The sequence below is a fragment of the Podarcis liolepis genome, assembly GCF_965112155.1.
Source record: "Podarcis liolepis genome assembly, chromosome: 6".
NCBI lineage: Eukaryota > Metazoa > Chordata > Lepidosauria > Squamata > Lacertidae > Podarcis > Podarcis liolepis.
Window position 1 is genome coordinate 57485180 of NC_139559.1, and position 23089 is coordinate 57508268.

Below are 23089 nucleotides of genomic sequence, written 5' to 3' on the forward strand. Positions count from 1 at the left end.
AGGGGCGGTTGCTAAGGGGCTAGCCAAAGGGTGAAGATATGGATGTTTGTAGCCGACCCATCTAAACATAAGATGGCATAACAATAACCATAGGATGGGTACATGATGCTGGCATATTCTTATGCTTAATGGGTTGTATCCATTGCTAGTCCGACTGAGAGCAGACCCATTGAAATGAATGTTGTCAACTTAGTTCCATTGATTTAAATGGGTTTACTCTGAGTAGCACTTAATTACAAACCATGAGACTAAGGTTATGTGCACACCAGCGTGTTAATGTGCATGTCAGCCACACAGATCTGATCGTTTGGTGTGTGCTTCCAATTTAAATAGGTATTTAAGTTTCCTGTGCGTGCACACGCACACACCACTCCTTTCTCTTCTTCTCTGACTTAGGGTGAAATTCTCTGCTGCCTCCTTGCAGAGATGAATTCTGAGAGACAAAATGAAACAAAAGCTTCCAAAGGAAATACTTCCAGAGAGGCTGGAGGTAAAAATGTCACCTTCAAAGCAGCAGAAAAAGAAAGGTCCATCTCTAAATCTAAGACCATAAGACACGTTGCATTTATTAATTAAGCTATAAGGATCGATACCTGAGACATTTCCTGTGGATTAATGACCAGCTGGGAGGAGCTGATGGCCTGAGGTGCAGCTGAGGGCCATTAACACCAATCAGTCATCAATTCCCAGGAAATACCTCGTGCCAAGGTCACTAAGTGACTAGATTTATTTTATGGGCAATGATAACAATAATAATATTTAGTTCGTCTCCTCTCACTCGCTTCCTGAACCAAACGATTCTCATTTTTATGCAACAGAATGAGTTCAAAGTCGTACATATTCTAGAAATTCTATGAAAAAGAAACACACAGAGAGAGATGTTCTCTTACACACACTTGGTAAAAGTATATGCAGGGTTTTCTTTTGCTCCTTTGTGGTAAGAAATTGTTAATAACTGCAGGACCCCATAGTGATGCAAAAATTGCTCCTTTGCAAAACACCTCATGGGCATGCTAATTTACTCAAAGCTGGCAGGGTTGATTTCGAAGGACAAATGTTATGGCCTGCTGCCTCAGCAAGTAAATGGGGGTACAGTTACCACCATGTGAGCTGGTGTATCACAGTGGCTGAGGCTACAGTCCTTTGCACACTTTCATGGGAGTAAGCCTAAATGAGCACAATAAGACTTACCTCTAACTAGAGCTTTTTTCAGGGGGAACTCGCCAGAACTCAGTTCTGGCACCTCTCAGGTGGACATCATTGCCGTTCTAAGATAAGGGTTACCAGATGTCCCCGGTTCCCAGGGACAGTCCCCAGATTTGCAAATCTGTCCCCAGGAAACGTGGCAGTGGCAGCCTCAGCAGCCCAGAGCCAGCCTGGTAGCTCAGTTGGCTCTGGCTGGCTTCAAAAACTGCTCGCTGCCACCACCACTGCCGAAGGGGAACCAGGGACGTCTGGCAGTTCAGATCTCCTGCCCCCTTCCCCCTTTGTTTTGACAGATTGGGGGAGGCTCGGGAGTCACGGGAGGGCGGGCACTGCCCAGGAGGGGTGCCAGGCGCGTGGTTTCTCTGCCAGGTAAGGTGCAAAGCCCTTCTTTTGCACCCTGTGAAACCTAAATGTGCAGTTTGTTTTTTTAAAAAACTGGGCAATAGCCACCTGCCTGTGACTCCCAAGCCTCCCCTGATCAGTCAAAACAGAGGAGGAAGGGGGCAGGAGATTGGGGGAGCCTCAAGAGTCATGGGCACGCAGCACACCATTGCCCAGTTTTTAAAAAACTCTGCGCATTTATGTTTCACAGGGTGTGAAAGAAGGGCTTTGCACCTTTATACAATATGCATGTGTGCTTGGGCCCAGGGTATTTTGCCTCACCATCCCCACTACTGACTCCCTGTTGCTACTCAGCTTTGGGGAAGGGGGGAGTGTCCACGGATTCATTGAAAAAAATCTGGTAACCATATCTAAGAGAAAGGGAGGATTTCATGGTGAGTTCCAGCACCTCTTTTTCTAGAAAAATAGCATTGCCTCCAAGTCAATATGCATAGGATATTTCTTCCTCTGGTCATGGCTGTGGGTGTGTGACTTGACTGTTTCCAGGCGCTGTGGTCGTCTGCAAGGGATTCTCTGGCTTGATGTTGCCAGCCTTCATGTCATGCTTGCAGACATCTTTGTAACGCAGAGTTGGTCTGCCAATGGGCCTGGTGCCTGAGTGGAATAAGAATGTGATAAGCAAACATTTAAAATATTTATTTAGTATTTGTTAAGAGCATAAAGCATTATCAAACGGCATCCGGCCTATAGAAGAATAAATGTTCTGGACTCTGATTTGGCCTCCAAATTAGATGTAAAAGGTGGCATGGCTTCTGAAACATTAAAAGTTGTGTAGAAGATTGAATGGCATGCAAGCTGTATTTATTTATTTTATAAATTAATAAACAAATTTTACTTAATAAACAGTATTTTATTTGATAATAATATTTTATTTAATAATTATAACTATTTTGTTTAATTAATAAATAAAATTTTAAAAGCTGTACCTGATGAAATTCTCAGTTATGCAACTATTAGAAGTGCAGGAAACTTGTCTTCCTTATAACTTAAGCTTCATAGAAGCCCAATGCGGTGTTTCACAGCTCCCGATCTCAGTTATTGCAAATAATTATGACATGTGAGTCTTTCTCCATTCATGTCTGGAAAAGCTTCTTTTCCAAGGAGAAATTCCTTAAGGAAAGATGGTGAGCTTTTTTTAAAAAAAACAACCAAACACCTCATCTGGCCCACTGAAACTTGTCTTTGCTAACGCTATTAGTCCTAGAATTAAATCTATTACTCAATGGAGGAATCAATATAGCTAGCTTTAGACCCCTCCACCCTTTTCCAGCCAACTGTTGGGCGTGTCAGTTGCACCGGATGGAAACTGAGCATTAACATTTATGGTTCAGTGACATCCAGTGTTTTCTGGTGTTAAGTGCTCATGTAAAATGCATAAAGCTTAACACTGGGGTAAAAGGTGCTTTCTACAGGAGGTTGTGGTCAACTACCAGCATTTCACAGCCTAGCCAGTGCTGTCCACCTAATGAAGACTAATGTGGAATAGCTCCTGTCTCGTCCGCACAGTGTATTAAAGGGCTGACTACTACGTTTACTTAAGCAAACAGGGAACTGTTACAAAGCCCTGAGGACCAATTATAAAAAAAACCCTCTCCAGCATTAGATGAAGTGTTAACCACAGTGTCCGGGACAAATTCCAACTCGAGTAATGACATTCTATCTAAACTCCCTCTGCCTTTTTTACCCTTCTGAAGGAATCAGGCTTGTGGTTAAAAACACCAAACAGTTGTGAAAAGAAATCTGGGGTCTATTCCTAACATGGCCGCTCGCTTATTTGACCTTGTAGACAAGTCACAAGCCATGTCTGTTTGAGGCAGTTCTCACAAAATGAAAATATGAAGTGAAATGGTGTATGATTTCCATTTGAAGTACTGCACAGTGTTTACATGATTTCCTCCAACTTATCCTCAGGTATAAATTGTAGCACCCTCCATTTTGTGCTTTCCCAGAGTACTTTGGGGGACACTGTGTGTGTGGGTGTAGGGTCTTCTTTTTCAAGCTGGGTTAAAACAAGAAGACACTCCACTCTCTGTGCCGCATGGTGGTGATGGTTGTTGTTATTATTAAAATTTGTATACTGCCCTAAACCTGCAGGTCTCGGGCGGTTTACAAAGTAATAAGTGGGCAAATGGGGATTTGAACCCACATCTCCACAGTTGGACACTATGGGTGAAAATCAACATCATGCTATTATGATCAGCGTAAGTATATCTGAATGAGCATTACGGAGCTCCATGGTGCAGCCTCCAGACTCAGGGAATGCTCAGCAAAAGGACTCAGCAAAAGTGCACACCAATTCTATTATCAACTCTCTCAGGACAATGACAAGAATCCACCAACAGCATATGAATCAATATGGCTAACCTGATTCAAACACATGCACACACCCCACTCAACACACGAAAACAAAGTTCAACACAGCCAATTACAAACAAGCAACCGCACCCTAGGCCAACCACAATTTCTCTCACCACCAAAGGAACACAAGCGATAGCAAAGAGAACCTGCACAAATGACACTGACACAAAAACCCACACATACATTAAGCAAAATAGAAATATCGCCTCCCGACCCCCCCCCCCATGGTCCCCTCTACCTCTTCTCCCCTTTTTTCTTCTTAATGTAACCCTAATGTCTCAGCAAATGAAACTGACCTATGGAAAATGTAACTTGAAAAAAGAGACATTGTGCATACCTTTGTAAACCAAGAAAACTTTAATAAAATATTTTTTTAAAAAAACTAAAAAACAAAACTCTCTCAGGATGTTGTTGGCCACTCTCTGGGCTACCACGCATAATGCCAACGGATACAATCATGGTGAATACAGTATAGCTTTATTGCATCTCCACAGTGGCATTTGCTGTAATGGCCAGTGGATTACTTCAGAACAAACCGAATTCAGAAATCCATCTGTATTTGCTGCATTGTGCTTTATGAGGCATTGTCTGTACACTGCGCTGCAAGCCGCTTGTGTACTGAAACGAGCCAATACCCGCTCAGCACATGTCAAATGCTGCACAACTCTGCTCAACTCAGTACAGGTTTGTTTTTGTGAATGGGAATCTCATTTTATACTTGGAAACACTTGCATGTAAGCTAAGAAGTTGCTTCTTGCCATAATATTGTGGTGTCCAGCAGCACCAACTTGTGCTTCTTCCTGATGTGTGGCTGTAGCATGAACGTGCATAGATGGCGAAATGTGTTCAAAAGGGTGGCAGGTAACTGTATGTAGTTGCTTAGAGCCCATTAGTTAGTTCTGAGTCCTATTCCTCCTCCTTATTGACACCGTTAACCAAGGAATAATACAGCAATTGTGGTTGTGATTTTTAATTGTCGTTAAGTTCAATCACCTTACTTTTAAGCAATCAGTTTTGACTGACTAAAGCATTACAGTCATTCGATACCATTTTATAGCATTCCATTTTTGCCCCTGCATTCTTCTGAGGAAATTGGGCATGCAGCAATGGGATCTCTTGCCCTAGCCTCTCTCAGTGAAGGACTCAATTCTATTTGCCTGGTTTTTCTTCATTCCTTTCTGGCTTGTTTCGCAGCCCCACCCCCCACCCCCACCCCCCCACCCCGTTTTGCCATTTGCCGTGCACACAATGGACACAATGGCTTTGCTTAGCCAGGAGGGGGGGCAGAAGGACTGCAAAGAGGCGCCAGCTGTGACCTGAGCCCAGGAGACATCGTATTTCAGCCTTGTGACACATTTCACCCTCTCGTGACCTGGTGCCTGCGCTGCACAAGCTGTGTCTGAAATGGCAGAATTGTCATTTGTCAGTCAGATGGAGATTGAGGGGGAGGGAAGGAAAGGAAAGGAAAGGAAAGGAAAAGGGGGGGGTCACGCAGAGGAACTACCGGGCACCATTGCAAGGAAGGTGTCTACTTCAGCCTCTACACCTTGGTGGAATAAAGAATGAAAATGGGGAGGGCAGAAAGGGAATTTCGAAAGTCTGTTCATGTGTTTTAGCAACCCCTAACTCAGCTTCTCTCCTCCCGGAGCCCCCCCAAACAGACATTTGTTTTTTTAAAAGTATGCCATATGGCATCATCCTTACAATTGTCTGGGAGATATCTAAAAGCTTAGAATCATCCGATGCACTGAGCATACTGTTTTTGATTAATATATGGAAGCTACTAACTAAAAGTGTAAAAGTCCCACTGATGCGTTTATCACTTGTTAAGGGTATTAGAGCCTCCTGGTTTCTGGCCTTATCTATATATTACCTCTGGCTTTTCTTTTTTTCAGATCACCTATGGAGGGGCTGAGTGCTTGGCTGTGAATCCGAATCACAGTCGGTTTTCCCAGCTGACTATTCCCCCCCTCCCTAAGCCTTCTTTTGGCTTTTCTTCAGGCCAGATCCCACCTGTGATCCACTTGTAGCTTTCTCAACTACTTCTCTCTCCAGAGTGACCCCAGCAATCCTCATCATTCTTTACCAGAGAATCGTATCCTCACCATTGCTTTGACCTCTTTGCCCAGAAGGGTTTTAGGGTCTTTAATTGCTGCATGGAAAGCACAAATTCAGCAAGGGATGCTTTTCCAGGCACACAAATATACCCGCTAAATGTCTGCTAGTCATGCAGCCATAAAAAACACAGAGCTCTGCAAGAATATAAAGGTTGCTATGAAATCTAAGCATATGTTCCCTTACCTTCACTTCTTAGCAACCAAGTAGAAGAGCTGATGTATTCTCCTTAAGACCCGACATGGACAGCTTCTCACTCCAGTTTTCAAGTATTAGGTAAGCATATCTTCCATCTACCTGAAAAACATGGCCTGCTTCACATAGAAGGTACAGTGTGTGTAGGTTTCTGCATGGAACAGGAAGCATGTGTAGGCTTCTGCAACTAGATGAGCTCACCTTCTCTCTATCTAGGAGGGTCAACAAATTCAAATTAAATTAAATTTCCTGCTGTAGAGGAACGGCAGGACTGTGCATTGTGAGAAGGAGCACCAGTATAGTGGGGGCAATGGCCTTTCAGATAGACCCCCGCCAGCTGCCACTGTATGTACACACAGCGTGTCTTTCATCGAAATAGGCTTTAATTCCAGTTAAGGACCTGTCATAGACCTGCCATAGCCAATGTAAGACAAGCCTGGTTGTTACCCATCCCTGCCTTTTGGGGTGCTTCAAGGTGTGCTTTAAAAAAAATCGATCGAGCATTCATTTGTTTGCTGGGAGGTTAGATGACATTGCATCAAAGCAGGTATTCTCTTAGGTTCCATTGCATTTTTGCATCATGTTCCTTATTGAAAAACGTCTGTTTTCTGGGGCGAAGTGGATTTGTTGCACAAGACCTTCTAGTCAAGGACTGTGAGCAACATCATGGGAGGAGCGTTTCCAGCTACCCCAGCCTTTAGAAGCCTTATAAGCTGCTGCAGGAGGAACTGCGTGGGAGAAGCATTTCTAGGACCAAGGTGAAACTCTCAAGCTCCCTGGTTATTTCTAATGTTGTTGATGTAATATTGTTATATACAGCACGGAGAAGTTGTTTTGTATACTATATTTGCTGTTATGTTGTCATTTTACTATTACTGCTCTTGTGATGGTTGATCTTGAGATGTTTTGCTGTTTGTTATAAGCTGCTTCGACCATGATTTTTTCTGGAGAAGTATCACAGAACTGTAGAGTTGGAAGGGACCCTGAGAATCATCTAGTTCAACCACCTGCAATGCAGGAATCTCAATTAAAGACTACATGGAAGACAACCATCTAAGCTCTGCTTTAAAACCTGGAAGGAAGGAGAGTCCACCACTTCCCTAGGGAGTCTGTTCCACTGTCAAGCAGCTTTTACTGTCAGAAATTTATTCCTGATGTTCAGTCGGAATGTCCTTTCTTGTAACTTGAATTCATTGGTTCAGCTTCTAGCCTCCGGAGCGGGAGAAAACAAGTTTGCTCCATCTTCCATGTGACAGCCCTTTAGATATTTGAAGATGGCTATCATATCTCCTCTCAGTATCCTCTTTACCAGGCTAAAAACATGCCCAACTCCCTCAGTGAGTCAACTACCAATGTGTCACCTGTATTTGCCTGTACTTGATTGAATTCCACCCCAAAATAGTGAGAGTCTGGAAGAACCTCAAGTTACAGATTTCTGATTCACCTGCACAGGAGAGCTCAAGCAGGGAGTGTTTACCAGCAGAATTTGCTCATGTCACTTATGAACCAGTAAAATGTGTCATTCTCATCACAACCTTGAGTGATGAAATAAGACACATTTTAAGAAGTTTGCCCATCCACAGTATAAGCTAATTGTCAATGTTGTCACTGGCAGCAAAGACAGAGATGACACTACTGATACAGTGGTGATAAGCCAGTGTCTCTGGGGTCCCTGTTCAGACAAATTCACTTCCTTAACAGTATGGAAATCAAATACTCATTTTTGTTGTTTCGGTGCATGCCATATACTTTTGACTGACTGCTGAAAAAATTACACCTTTCATATCTTTCCTGTATGACTAAAAAAAGAAGAAGCAGCTTTTTAGGCATGTTTGACTAACTTATTAATAGTCCCATTCAGTTAAAAGCATAATGGAAATGACACATCTAATTCTATGAATTTAAAGCTAAACACAATCTTGTGTGTCAAAGAACTCAAGTCAGTATCGTTTCTTTGACAGTGAAATCTGAAACATGTTTACTCAGAAGTCAATCTAAATTCAGTGGGACTTACTCTCCAGCAGATGTATTTAGAATGGCAGTCTGAGTCATTCGAGAATAACTACTGCTATCTCACATATTATGTAGTGCAAAAACACAACATTTGATGGACAAGTTTCTATTTCTTACAACAAAATCCTATAGTGTACCTAAATGCTTACCGCTGCTTGTGCCAACACAAGCTAATTACTATCTACCCATAACTATTATTAAATCAACACAGGAGCAAAGCTAGAAGAAATATATGACATTCCCACAACAGAGTCCCAAACAACTGCTTAATGCCTCCATGAAGCATAACATTATACTGTACCAAAAAAATACCTCCAGTGCTTAAGCAAGGAAAGAACTGACAAGGATGGCTCTGAGATTGTATCTCCTGTCTCCTAAAACTTTAGCAAGCAGCAACCACAGGGGATAGGGGATTTCAGTAATAATGACAATGTTCTTTTCCCTGTTAAACGTAGATGCATACATGTCATAGAATAATAGAATTGTGGAGTTGGAAGGGATCCTGAGGGTCACCTAGTCCAACCCCCTGCAATGCAGGTATCTCTGCTAAAGCATCCATGGCAGGTGGCCACCCAACCTCTGCTTAAAAACCTCCAAGGAAGGAGAGTCCACAGCCTCCCAAGGGAGTCCATTCCAATGTCTAACAGCTCTTCCTGTCAGAAAGTTTTTCCAGATGTTTAGTCGGATTCTCCTTTCTTGTAACTTGAAACCATTGGTTTGAGTTCTACCCTGTGGAGCTGGAGAAGACAACCTTGCGCCACCTTCCATGACAGCCCTTCAGATGGTTTTCTATTACAACAACCCAATCCAATAACAACCTCATTATAGCAATGCCAAATTATAATACAATTAATAATACCAATCACTGAGATGCCAGATTATACAATTTAGTAGGAACACTTGAGTAGGGATTTAGTTAACAGGCTACAACCCTTAAGTGACTGTTTTGCACTAGCGCAAGGAGAGTGAGATACCATCCTGTCCTGTTCAAGCAGTCTTGCCAGAGGATAGAGTCAGGTTGTACGATTCAAGTTCTCCATGTGAACAGAGAAATAAAGAGGAGCAATTGATTATCTTGATTCTTATCATATTATTCCCCAAAGATCCAGGACTGTCTATTTGGAAAGAATCAAGGTGACATAGCTAAAGCGTTACATTTTTCTAAATATGGTGGAACCTCTCCCTATCCTCCCACCTTCAGATACTACTAATTCAGTTTTGAGTTCACCCATCTCTCTTGTGACTCCACATCAGTGTAACCTTATGGAAATGATATCCTCTTTTATCTGCTGTCTGATTACTCAAATGTTTTCTGTGCTCCTGAGGCTATTTAGATAAATTGAATTGCACAGTATATGAAGACATTTTTACATATTACGGAAGCATTTTAAATGCCACAAGAAATGATGGGAGTAGTGTGCTATATTTCTGAGCACTGTGTAGATTGGTCATGATTTTTAACATGAACAGCTTTCAGTAGCTTATTTGACTGTAAATTCTTTACAGGCTAAAACATAGCCACAAATACATACATTATGTACACATATGAACATAAATCTGCATGGTACTGAGGCAGACCATTGTTCCTCCTTTTAAGAGAAGATGCCAGAGACTGGTGCTGGGAACTTGTGTATGCAGAGCATGTAGCTACCACCAAGCTATAACCCCTCCCTACGCTGGAAGCAAAGCTTTGTAGATGTATTCATTTTTCAGATCTGTGCTGAGAAAAGTGGAACTTCATGGGGTATTTCCCCCTCAAAGAGGCTTCTATGACTAACAACACAAACCCAATGCAATTTTCCATTATGTGTATTAATTACATCAGGCTAAGGTTTCCGGTTTCCTCGGTCTACAGATCAATATCCTCCCAGCTCTGAAATAGATCAAATTTAGGCCTTTTGTTATAAAGTGAAGTTGAAGCTTTTTGGTTCCTTATTGTACTGCAGATTCTGCCCTCTGAACTTGAATGGTGGGCAGTGGAGTCTGGCCACAGTTCAGCAAAACTTAGTCATGACTAAATCCCATGTTATTGCTCTCAATGGGGCTTAAATATGACAAGTCTCTTGCTGGACTGTGCCTAGGGCACCTGGGCACCTAGGGATGGGCAATCAGGATTCAGCTTCAGTGTATGGGTTCATATCCAGCCCATCACTGCTTCTAAGTGCGAGTCCTGAGGTGCTCTCCTGATTCAGATGGAACAGAGATAGAGCTGGGCATCACCTGCATACTGATAACATCTCTCTCCCAATCTCCTGATGACAGCTCTCAGCAGCTTCAAACAGATGTTAAATGCCATGGGGGACAAGATGGAGCTCTGTGGGATGCCACAGGACAATTCCCATGGTGCTGAGCAACAGCTTCCCCATAATTACTTTCTGGAAACAGTCAAGAATAACTGGCTGCAAGTAGAACCAGGCTTTTATCACTAGCTGTGGTATCTGCTCATTCATGGGATTGTTTAGCCAACTCTTAGGACACAGAAGGCATACATTTGGATGGATTGGCACAGCTAAACATTTTTTTAAAATCCAATCTGACCAAAGGCAGATTAAGATTATTCGTAGCAAAGATACCTTGTTTGTTTAAAGTCCGTTAAAATATAAAATAAGAATCTTCTTTAAGCCCAATGGCTTTCAAAGATCTCTCCATCTCTTCACTAAATGTCACAGAGCCGCATATCAATACGTAAGGTTGTCTTCTGCATGTGTTCACCATACTCTTAATCACGTCCTCGTTTATCCGACCAAGGTAAGTGTTTTTTTGAAAGCTCCAAGGCAGATTTTCAAGTGAATGTTCCTGAAGAGGCAAAAGTATAAGACACTTTAAAATCATCTCAGAGAAACATACGGCCAATACCAAATTAGCCTTGAGCTATATTAATCCTGTTTTTCTCTCCTGGATGGAAGGAGAAGAGGTGGGATGTAGAGACCACTGGCTTTTGTCGGGCCGGGATGTAGCCTTCTGTACAAAGATAAGAGTCACACTCATTGTTCTGCCTGCTTTCGCTTCCGGATCCACTCAGCCCTGGCATGTGGCCCCTGGAACACTGTATATGAGGGAATGTGGCTCTTGGGCTGCAAAAGGCTCTACATGCAAACATGGGCTTAACTACCTAGCGATGGTCCTTTTCCCAGCTAGGAAGGCTAGACATGACAAGGTTTTCAGTGTGGGACTGAACCACTTGCAATACATATAGCATGAAGGTTCATGCATCAATTGAGGGGAAGGTTGTCACACTGTCCCATGAGAAGGAAAAATTGCCTATTAGAATATTACCTGGCTTAATACATAAAATGCCCTTATGTTCCAGAATCGAGATTGCTCTTGAAGAAGAGGCTTCATGTAGATATTTTCAAAGTTCCTGAAGCAGCCCACTAGAGTTACAAATGTTTCATCATCCTCATTCTCTGTTATGTACTGAAGAATAGGAAGCATTGGTGCTAGACCAGTACCAGAAGCAAGCATGAGAAGTTCTCCATACTGAAAATGAAGCAGAAGATGCCAAATACATCTGAGTCACTGGAACTGGAAAAACACTACAACAGAAACTGAATTTCAGCGCCAATTCATCATTTCATACCATAAAAAAGAAGTGTGAATACTCTGTAACTCGGGGATTATCTTTTCTCCTTTGGCAATCATGTCCACTGTGATCAACTGAGAAAGCTTTACTTGGCAATAAGTCCCAATGAACTTTTTGAAGAGACACGAGCTTGTTCCAGAAAGTGCATGTCATGCTAAATCATGGTCAGTATTGAAATTCAGATGAGAAGGAAGCTTCAAGAGGGAATGAAACAAACATGGTAGGAGGACAGTGCTCAGAAAGGACTCAGACTTCGCCGTTTATCTTTTCTGTCTCTTGTGGTTTGCAATATTAACAGGACAATTCTAAGTATGTTGACTTGGGATGGAATTCTATTTTCTTCAATGGGGAGTGCATCCTATTTAGGATTACAGCCTTAATTATCAAATATAAAAGAATTTTATACTAAATCTGACTCGACTGCTATTCTTGATCATCTGCTATATTTTCTCCTCTTGTTCTTTTTAAAAGAAATTGCATCCTAAACAGATCCATGTCAAAGCTCTGAAGCACTGTGGTGAAAATCTGAAGAACCCTACCCTGATCCTTAAACCCTAATGGTTTTCCCCTCATTTCCTGAAACCAAAAACAGGAAACCAACTATTTAGCATTTGACTACTTGTCATCTGATTGTATCTCATTGGTATTATATTGTCCATTTTATTTTATATTACATTTTTAAATATTGTGTTGTTAACTCCCCTGTGATTGCTATGTAGTGAAGGGGTTGAGAGTGGGGTTGTGTGTGTGTGTGTGTGTGTCTGTAAAAGTATATATATGGCTTTACTTGATTGGCTGAATAAGGAAAACCTCCAAATGGTCCTCTCCAACAAACCGAATCTCCTTCTTTCCAGGACTTTACATATTGTGACATGAGTCCATCTTCATAGCACTTGTAAAGAAAACACAAAACAAACAAAAACATTTTTGAGAGGAAAACCTCACGTTTATATTCTACAAATAAAATTTCATAAACTAGAACAGAAAGTCTTCTATGCATTTTTTTTAATCGCTTAAAATATATATTAAAGTTCTAGCACAAAGAGATTTAAATTAATCTGGGACATGAGTTACAAATCTAGCATTATTATTTGTTAATTCGCTCAAGTGTATGCAAAATAAAGATTGTCTATTGCTTGTATTGTGATTGTGCTGACTAAGCTGGGTGGCAGATAAAACCACTCAGGTATTTTAAAACCTGCTCTGACTGCAAATAGCCTTTGCACCCGATACTGACTAACAGATACACAAAATAGCACCTAACACATGCAATCATTTATTCATTGTGGATCTCTGTGCATTTATAGGAAAAAGGGAGCTTTCTGAGTAGTGAAATTCAAGTGCACAATGCCTCTTCGGTCATTTGTTCCAGGACTTGTATATTCTGCCTTTTTAATGCTTCCTTCACCTATGAGTTTGGAGTGAAAGTAGTTCAAGCTAAGACAATGTATCACACAAAAATCTGATCATACCACCAGGCCTTATACTTCCTCTACAATAATGACTGTAAAAAGCATCTGCATCTAGGAAAAAACCGAGTTGGCTGAGTCAGTAGAGCATGAGACTCTTAATCTCAGGGTCAGGGGTTCAAGCCCCACACTGGACAAAAGATTCTTGCGTTGAAGGGGGTTGGACTAGATGACACTTGTTGTGCCTTCCAGCTCTACAGTTCTATGATTCTAAGAAGAGAGATAGCGGTGCTTAAGGTGGCCAGCTTTACACAGACTCTGCTCCTATGCCTCTGGCATGACACACAGAAAAAAAATTCCCAGAGGGAGAGACTATTGCAGCAAAAGCAACACAGTGTGTTGCAGCACCTTAAAGACTTAAGAATTTATCATGGCATAAGATTTCATGGATTAAAGTCAACTTCATCCACTGCAGTGGACTCTAGTCCATGAAAGCTTATGCCACAATATATGCGTTAGCTTTCAAGGCATAGCTGTCAACGTGTCCCTTTTTTAAAGGGAAATTCCCTTATTCCGAATAGGATTCCTCGCAAGAAAAGGGAAAAGTTGACAGCTATGATTCAAGCTGCTACAGGTGGTCTTTGCTGGTTTTACAATTGCCATTTAGCAGATGGAGCTTTTCTTATCACGTATCTTCATCTCAGGAAACATTGCTGATAAATGTCTGCATGCCAGGCTGCTGTTAAAACTTTAGGAGCTGTGGCAGGGTGGAGTTGCTGGTATATCTCTAGCCATAGTGAGAAGAAGGCAGAAGAGGATGTTAAATTCAAGGTGTGAAGAAAGAGAAGACTTCAGTTACGTTTCCCATTTGGTGAGAGATTGGTTGCAGGAGACAGAATGTATTTGGAATCGAATAGGTTCTTTCCCCGTTCTAATGGGGAAATGACCAAACTGGTTTGTAATGAATTCTTGTAAATAGAAGAGCAGGAGAAACTCCTGAAGAGAAAACCTCTATGCCAGGTTTTACACCCCAAAACACCATAACATTATAGAATCACTCAAAGGGAGGGTTAAGCGCAGAAAATCGCCACTCACTTGCACTTAACTGTAGTATCACAAATGCAGCGCCATAATCATGGGACACAGGGGTGTCTGAACAGCACTTGGATTGCATAGTAATAATAATAATAATATAGTACTTCCAAAAATTGCCTGAATAGTGAGAAATACACTACAATCTACAAAGCCAAGTTATACAAATGGGTGCTTTACGATGGGTGTTCCATCTCTTTTGTTACTGCCAGAGAATAACTATGGTTCCTTTTGGGATGAAAGGTTCTATATAAAGGGAAGGTGTTATTACAATCATTACTACTATTATTGAAATGCAAAACTTGTGTGTAATAAGCAAGTATATATAAAATTTCACAGTCAGCCTATAAAGGTAACCTATTAATGCAGCTCAAATGTAGCATTTCCCCCTCCAATTGCCACAATAATGGTGAAATGATCCACCCACAAGTGTCTTATAAAAGCTATACACACCTCAAAAGGAGTATAATTCATGCTCAAACTATCATGCAATCAATGATAAAACCCTGAAAAGCACACATTCCTGGAGGGTGAGCAGAGGGCAAAATGATGGGTCCCTGTGACCCGCCTGGAAGATCTAGTGCTTGAGGTTTGAGATTTACAGTGAAATCTATCTTCCCCTGAGAAGGTGTAAAGACAGATTAAAAAGATAGACATGATTTTGATATTCCTAGGCTCATAATTATTTATGTTTGCACTGATCCTTGTTAGGCTTAGCCAACATTCCTTCTGAACATAAGGACTCAAAGGCTGCAATCAATAAATCTCTTAATCCCATAGAGAAATCATTGAATTTACTCAGGAGAATTGCCTTATGCAGTGATTGACACTGATCCTAAAAACATTACAGCTGTCTTACAGCATGGAATGGCAGGTACTGTAGTTACTACAGTTTCCTGCTGTGGTCATTCTGGCTACACTGTCATACCATAGCTGTGTAACAGATGACTACTAATATAGGCACAAAGATGGATCCTATATAGATGGCTCCATATTGTCCAAAATGACAGATGAGCCATCCTCAACCCTTTTACTCCCCCACCTCATCATCACAAAACCCTTCACAATGACAAAGTGCTGCAGCCCAACATGCACCAAGTAGATGCCCTTCTCTAAGAACAACTTGGCTTAACCATGAAGTAAAGCCTGTTGAGCTGTCAACTCGATTGACTTGGGTGCAGTCTATACATACGGCAGAATGACGGGGTAAAATGGACAGAAACAATTCAGATGGGAGGTAGGATGGGAACACATTTTAAGATTCTCCCTTGTGTTGAAAGCTCACTGCAGGTAGAAAACTATGGATTAGGGAAAGTTGTACTTATTTATGGGGGGGGGGGAAAACCCTTGCGTTCTGCTTTCCCCTTCGGAAATGGAGTTGCTCCAAGATGTTAACAAGGTGTAAACAGCCATAAAAATAACAACAACAGTAAAAGAACATGTTATTAAAACAAATACCAAAACCAACTAGGTCTAAACACAGCGTCATGAAACAGGGAGGCACGGAGAGCCAGAGCTAACAATAAATAAACTAAATTAAGCAACAGCAGAACCAAAGCCTTGTGGTGCTGTTGTTTCTCTAAAAAAAAGGCATAAAATGCCAGCAGAACACAAACAGAGAGGAAGATAACCTAATCTCTTGAGGCAGGGAGTTCCATATGTGGCACACTGCCACAGGAAAAGCCCTCTTGCATGTGCCTCAAAAGGCAGTGCTACATGTAGTACATGTCTTTTTTTTACTTGCAGGAAGTTTCTGAAATGGTACTACCCAGAATCCCGTCACCCCAGTCTACCACCTCCTCTCACTGCATGAGTAGCCCCGTCTTTACTTCAGAGCGAGGGGAGGGGGGCAGAATTCCACATATTGATTAGGACTAACAAGCCAAATCTTTGACTGCAGGCCTCTAGTTATTAAAGTACAAAGCTAAGCACTCAGCTGGCCTAGAAGATGACATGATTCCTACGTCAAGCTGTTAATCTATAGAACAAAGGCCACTATTTACCTTTATTAAAACTTCAAAGTACCCTTCAGCATTCACAGGAGTAATTGGAGTATAGGCTCTCTGAACCTCCAAACCATTCACTAGTCCTCTGAGGAAGGAAAAAAGAGAGAGAGAAAGAAAGATAGAGGAAGAGAACCCTGATCTGAATCCCTTACAATTCCTGTCAGCAAAGTACTGCTCTCTCAGCAAAGGCTGCTGCCTGAAAAGCACTGCAGGTATCCTTCCTCCTTCCCCATGGGCTGTCCTTTGCCAAGCCAGACAATAGATCATTCCCTCCCATTTTGCAGTGAAATCACAGAGATTCAAGGCATTGAAATAACCTCAGATTTCTCTGTCACACACCTCCCTTAACAATCCTTCCCTTTCCTGGGGCCAGATGAGCTACATGGCCAGCCTAGCTATTTTGTGAAATATAGCTATGTTGCTCACAGAGTAAGGGAATTATAAAACTATACTAAGGGGGGGGGGGAGGATTATAAATGGTCTTGGACAGATAGTGAATACATGGAAATAATATTAACAAACAATATCCCACATTCATAAAATTTTGAATTTGGGAATGCTCCCAACTAAATGTGCAGAAAGAATAACTTAAACAGTCATGCAAAATCAGACCTATCTCACAAAGGTTGCACAGAGGTCAATGATACTACTCCTAGGCTTAATCCATTGTATTCCTACATGTGTTGGAAGGAGCCCGGAATGAACCATGCTGCTGTCGTGGTGCTGGCAACTTCACCCAGTTTATAGAAACTGACTTAATCACAGTCATCTTAAAAGTCCAAAAATGACTTGGGAAGCAATGTACCTCTTGGCTTCCACTGCCAATCAATTGCACATCAACAACAGACAACTTTTCAACTCAGAATAGTCAATTCTTTTATCCTTAATGAAGTTTTGTGAGGCATCTAGCTGTTACAGTGACATGGAGGATATATAGTGAACTCTAAAAGTTTCCAACAGCAGCTTTATTAATCTGTTTTCAGTGGGCGTCAGGCCTTTCGGATAGATGCTCAGTGTGATATTATGGTCCTCCCACAAAGGTCCAGGAGATTCTTTGGAATCTTGATTTTATGTTGTATGTTGCATACGTGATTGTAAAATTTTAATCTGAAAAGCCAAATAAACAAATTTTAAAAAAGAAAGATATTATGGTCAGGGTGTTGGTGTTGGACCACAGAATCTAGAGACTGCACCATCATTCAGTTATAAGGTTCACTTGGGAAACTTTGATCAGTCACGCTAACTTATTTCACAGAGTTCCTGGGAGGGCAAAATGTTCCCACATACCTTAGAGCAGGCATGGCCAAACTCAGCCCTCCAGATGTTTTGGGACTACAACTCCCACCATCCCTAGCTAACAGGATCAGTGGTCAGGGATGATGGGAATTGTAGTCCCAAAACATCTGGAGAGCCGAGTTTGGCCATGCCTGTCTTAGAGGAAGGGTGGGATACAAAGGTAACTCATAACATAAATAATATGAAAGGTGGCTCTGTACTGCAATGGGCATAACTTCCTCAGGGGGAAAAGTTAATATACTTTCCCTATGTGTTGGTACGTGACGATCATTCCAATACACATTTGCTTTTCACCTTTTTCCTTTCTGTAAATTGGCTTTCTTACCCACACTTAATTTTTCTGCCTCCAATACAACTAAAATGGAAGGAAAAGCAAGTGTAGGTTAGCATATACCATAAAATTAACAAGGTTAATAAGCTCAGTGAGCTCACAAGTTCTTTCAACAGAGCCAATCTGGGAGCACAGAAATTATGATTTACTTGGCATGAAATCTTTGTAGCTCAACAACAACAAAAAGAAAGTTAAATCACATACTGAGGCCTGTTTAACTAGAGACTTAGCACAGTACCTTAGCACAATATGTTGTCCCAAACTCAACCCTAGGCTGCTATTTCCAGGCAATTCAAATTTATACTGGTAGGTGTCCTCTGTCAGCTGATCCACAGAGCTTATGATGAAAGCTGTAAACGTTTCTGGAGTTAGTTCTGAATTACTACACTGCAAAAGCAACAATAAATAATTACAAGGTTAAGCAATGCCACCCTCTTTTCTTTTTTTAAAAAATGTGAGTGAATTCTGCCATGGTGAAACATGTTACTGCAAAACACACACAAAGAGCCTGCCACACACACAAATTTTAAAGACTGAATACATCTGGTCTCAATAAAGTGTTAATTCAGTAAGTAATTATTTGTGAAGTCCCATTTTAATCTGCTTGCCTTTTTTACAATTATGACCATAACAATATGCTGATAATGATTTTGGAAGGTGAGAAACTAAAGGTATGTCCACACAGAAATAGTAATAGCACTCCCAAAAGATGATGGAAGGCCATCTAGGAGGTAATTTTCTACCTATCTCAAGGAACGGATGGGCATTCCTCCTTAGTTTGCAGTCTCTCTCAAAAGCAATTTCTTATTTTTCTCCAGACCTCCCACTAGGGCTGCCGTCTTTCTTCCTTTGCAAAACTCCAGCGCTTTTAACAGCTCCATGTCTGCAAGAATTACATGAGCGAAGCTTCTCACAGTACAAAGATCCAGGGAAGAGAATAGCTTATTCGGGCCTCCAGGCAATCTTTAGAAGCAAATTTTGCATTACCAATTTGTTCAAGACATGTTTTATCTTTTTCAGGGCACGTGAGCCATTCATTGTGTGGCCCCTGAATTTGATTGAAGTCTCAAGACTTCAGATTTGGAACAAGGAATAATAAAGAAAAGCACCTCTGAGCATGTGCCTCAGCCTTAGCCCTGGCACATCAAAATGGCTTCCAGGCCAATGGAAAGGGCTTCCAAGCAGGCTTGAACCTTAATACCTATCATTTCAAATATTAAAAAAGCATTTCTCTTTGTTTCTTCATTTCCTTGTTCTCATTTTCCCAGCATGCATTTCACAACCCGATGCGTTTTTAGTCTGAAGTAGGACCCATTGCGTTCAATGGGGCTTAGTCTCAATGGGATCGGCACCTCAGTTCCTAGCATCCTTTCTCAGGTATTACTCCAATAAGCAACATCATATTTTAAAGGGATTTGTGCTTGCCCTCAGTTGTTGGGTGCTTGAGGTGCGTTAACAGAATTGGAGAAAGCCCAGATGGCACAATGGGATAAAACTGAATTATGAGTAAGTTGTGATGTTCATCAATATGAGAGATGCTAGAAAGGAATGTATTCTCCTGCATGGATTACTATATATTTTCTTGCATTTAAAATGTAATGTTAATTAAGCTTACATATTTTACTGCTTTTTATCGGAGCAAAAATACTTGCAAGATTTATTGGGAAGACAATATGGCAGCAAACTATAATTACAAATATTAAAGTGGGAAATTTGATGAGTATTATAAAACACTTTTTCTAATAATTCTGCATTCAAAAGACTGACAGGAGAGAAACAAGTCAAAGACATAAACTTTTTGAAACATACTCATATTAAACTTCTAATTAGATATAAAAAGGACAAAATACTGTTTTGGAAAGTAACTGCAAAGTAACCATGTCTCCTCAGAAATAAGGCCTACTGAATTCAGTGGGGCTTACTCCCAGGTGTGTGGGGTTAGGATTGCAGCCTAAATAGATATACCTGAACGTACAGTAGATCAATTTGAAATCAGTGGGATCTATTTACAAGGGGGGGGGGATAGGACCCAGATGAAATATTAACATAATTTTAAGATTTCTACTTGCTGTTTCTTCCTTGTCAGGAGGCTTCTGTCTTTTTTTGCCTTGGCCTTTTCCCACTGCTCCAGCTCGTCCTGATAGGTGTCATAGACACAAGGTTTGCAGCCACTACCACAGCACTGGGATGGCAATGGCTCTTTGGGCTTGAGAGACAGCCAGTCATCTTCACTATCATCCATTATCTAGAAAATATAACACTCAGTTTCAAACTGTTGAATGGAGATGATCTGTCCCTACCACAACCAACATGTATTTTAGCACATTCTAGCTGAATTCCTTGCTTGGAAGCACTTCATTTTTTATTGATAATGTTAATATTACTTGTAAACCTCTTAAGAAATTTTGTTACGACCAAGTAGTAAATAAATCTTGTTAAATTTAACACTTATATCTGTTTTTAATCTATTTTTGGAATATTGTTATTTTTAAGTTTTGGTATATTACTACAGTATTTGTTATTTTGCTTCATGATATACACATGTAATCAACTGTAACCTTCTACAGCATCATACTTTACTTTGGATTGATGGTGCAGGTCCTACCCCTTAGAAACAGGTTAAACAGGTCATTTTTCCTCCTTCCAACTCTCTACAGAAGCAAAGGCGTCAAAGAGAATGTAAACTGTTGTCCCAACAGTGAAAATGTGGAGGCTGTGGATCCTGTCCCCAGTATGTTTTAGGAGCTAAACCTCTGTAAACCTGATCAGAGTTCAGTATGTCATCCTTTCGTATAATGTGGTTGTTTTAGGAAAAAATATCTTGCTGGACTCTTCTGAAGTTACATAATCAGGGGAGGCTGACAGTTTTACATGTACACATTTACATTAAAAAATCCAATCTGGATGCATTCACAAACTAGCTAAGAGCCATATTGGGGTTGTGGCTACAGATGTCTATGCACCTTGCCTTACATAAAAACGAGTACAGTAATGGCCACCAACTTTACAAACAGGTTTAGACAAACTCATGCGGGATAAGACTATCGATTGCCACTAATCATGATGGCTGTGTTCTACCTCCAGTATCACAGGCTGCATATCTCTAAATAGCACTTGCTGGGAAACATGAGCAAGGAGTATTGTGGAACTCATGTCCTTTCCAAAGACATTTGGCTGGCCACTGTGAGAACAGGATGATGACCTTCATTTCATCCAGTACAGCTCTTCTTTATGTTCTTAAGATCAAAATGTACAGGCCAGGAGGATTCTGGGAGTTGTATTAAACACCATTAACAATATATGCCAACTTCCCATATTTTCCAGGTACAGTCTTGATAAATTATACCCTTGATCAATTACAGTCCATATTAACATTATCAGCTTTTTAAACAAAAAGGCAGGAAATGGATAGAATCAATTAATATTTTCATTAGCACATATGCACAAGGTAAGTCGTTCTTGAGATTTCTAGTCAGAATGTTAATGTGAGGGAGGGACAAGAGCTGTTTGCAAATGATCCCAAGTTCAGCCATTGGCATTTACTGGTAAGCTGAGAAAGTCCCTTGTTTGGAACACTGGAGCGATGCTCAGTGCAAAAGATATTGAACTAGATGGACCAATGGCTCTGACTTGTAAGGCAGTTTTCTATGTCCCGTTTTCCACTAAGCAGTGCTAGGAGGGTTATTATTTGACCAGTCCCATTAATGCTACAAACATCGATGGCGGTGGCACATCAAGAACAGAAAGTTGTGTGGTTCTGACTATAGCTTAAATTCAGGTCCACACTCCTGCCTACTTTCCTGTGTTGTGCTGCTGCCTCTGCCCTTGCTTGGTAGGTCAGAGGCAAAACTACCTAAAGGTGTGTGGCGTGGGCTGGCTTTGTATAAGGTAATGTGATCGGGAAGGGACACCCAGGTTCAAATCGCTGCTTATTCACAAAGCTCACTGGGTGATCTTGGCCCCATCACCCTCCCTCCCTGCCACCTACCTTACAGGGCTGTTGTGAGGAGACAGTGGCTGCTCTGAGCATATTATATATGCTGCTCTAGAAGAGGGATAGGGTATAAATGAAATAATGAGAAAGATACGATGGACCGTAGTGTACATGTCTGTAGGCCTGTCACTGCCTCTCAGCCTAATTTACCTTAGAGGTTCTAGTTACAGGTAGGTAGCCATGTTGGTCTGCCGTAGTTGAAACAAAATAAAAAAATTCCTTCCCGTAGCACCTTAGGAACCAACTAAGTTTGTTATTGGTATGAGCTTTCATGCGCATGCACACTTCTGAAGAACCAACTGTCTCTAAGGTGCTACTACATGGATTTTTTTTATTTTGTTACCTTGGGTTGTTGTGGGGATTAAATGAGTAGAACTGTGTATGCCGCCTTGAGATACTTGGGGGGGGGTATAAATGCAATAAATAATGACATAAGGGGCAGGAGAAACTAATCGAATTATTTGGACTTTGGCTTGCATTGGCAGCCCATGAACAAGGAGCCCCCCCCCCTCTCTCTCTGCAGGCTCAGCGCCCCTCGATCTCCCCCATATGGAAGCTGCTCTACACCAAGCCGGGCCATGGGGGGCCACCAAGCTCAGCCCCTGCTGCCACCCTCCAGCGCTTCCAGCAGCGATGCCCTACCTGGAGACGGGAAGGAGTGAAACCAAGACCTTTCGCATGCAAAACGTGGGCAGTCAAAGGTGCTTTAATCGCAGCAGAGCAAGGTGGTGGTGGTGGTTGTTACGGGGGTTAAATGAGGACGCGGGAGAACCATGCACACCGCCCGGAGCTGGGGGGCTCCAAGTGCAACAAGCGCCGTGCAATGGCAATGCCCCTCCGTTGCGAAAGCGCCGCGTCCCCTGGAGAAAAGGGCAGGATTAGTCGCCACGTTGCGAGGCGGGACGCTGTTCTTCTGCCCTTGAGGGAACTGGAGGCGCTTCCACCGGCTGCGTCATGGGCAGGGACAGCCACCGCCGGTCCCCTCAACGGCGAACCCCTGACCCGCTTCCTTCCCACGCCGGGCCCAGACGAGCGCCGAGTTTGCGCGGTGGGGAAGCGGCCCGCTGTCCATCACAACATAGCCCCGCC

General features: G+C 41.8%; 2 protein-coding genes and 1 pseudogene across 3 annotated transcripts in view; 1 reads left to right on the forward strand and 2 right to left on the reverse strand.

Annotated features, from left to right (window-relative positions):
- The window catches only part of CDCP2 (CUB domain containing protein 2), a 34318-nt gene extending 23378 nt beyond the window's left edge, over positions 1-10940 (reverse strand). The window contains exon 1 of the mRNA XM_083510107.1: positions 10863-10940. The gene's annotated coding sequence lies outside the window, so the exon portion shown is untranslated. The remainder of the gene's footprint in view (positions 1-10862) is intronic.
- Positions 427-10487, forward strand: LOC310709807 (annotated as a pseudogene). The gene is made up of 3 exons: positions 427-558; positions 6281-6350; positions 7619-10487. The product of its transcript is annotated as an uncharacterized misc_RNA (transcript).
- On the reverse strand, positions 10083-23065 carry CYB5RL (cytochrome b5 reductase like). The gene is made up of 7 exons (XM_083510149.1): positions 22643-23065; positions 20072-20251; positions 18245-18393; positions 16377-16464; positions 12660-12764; positions 11566-11769; positions 10083-11085 (listed from the first exon to the last, which is right to left on the reverse strand). The coding sequence occupies exons 2-7, from the start codon at positions 20246-20248 to the stop codon at positions 10882-10884; spliced, it is 927 nt and encodes a 308-aa protein (XP_083366275.1). The 5' UTR covers positions 20249-20251; positions 22643-23065; the 3' UTR covers positions 10083-10881.
- Between the last annotated feature and the right edge of the window lie 24 nt (positions 23066-23089).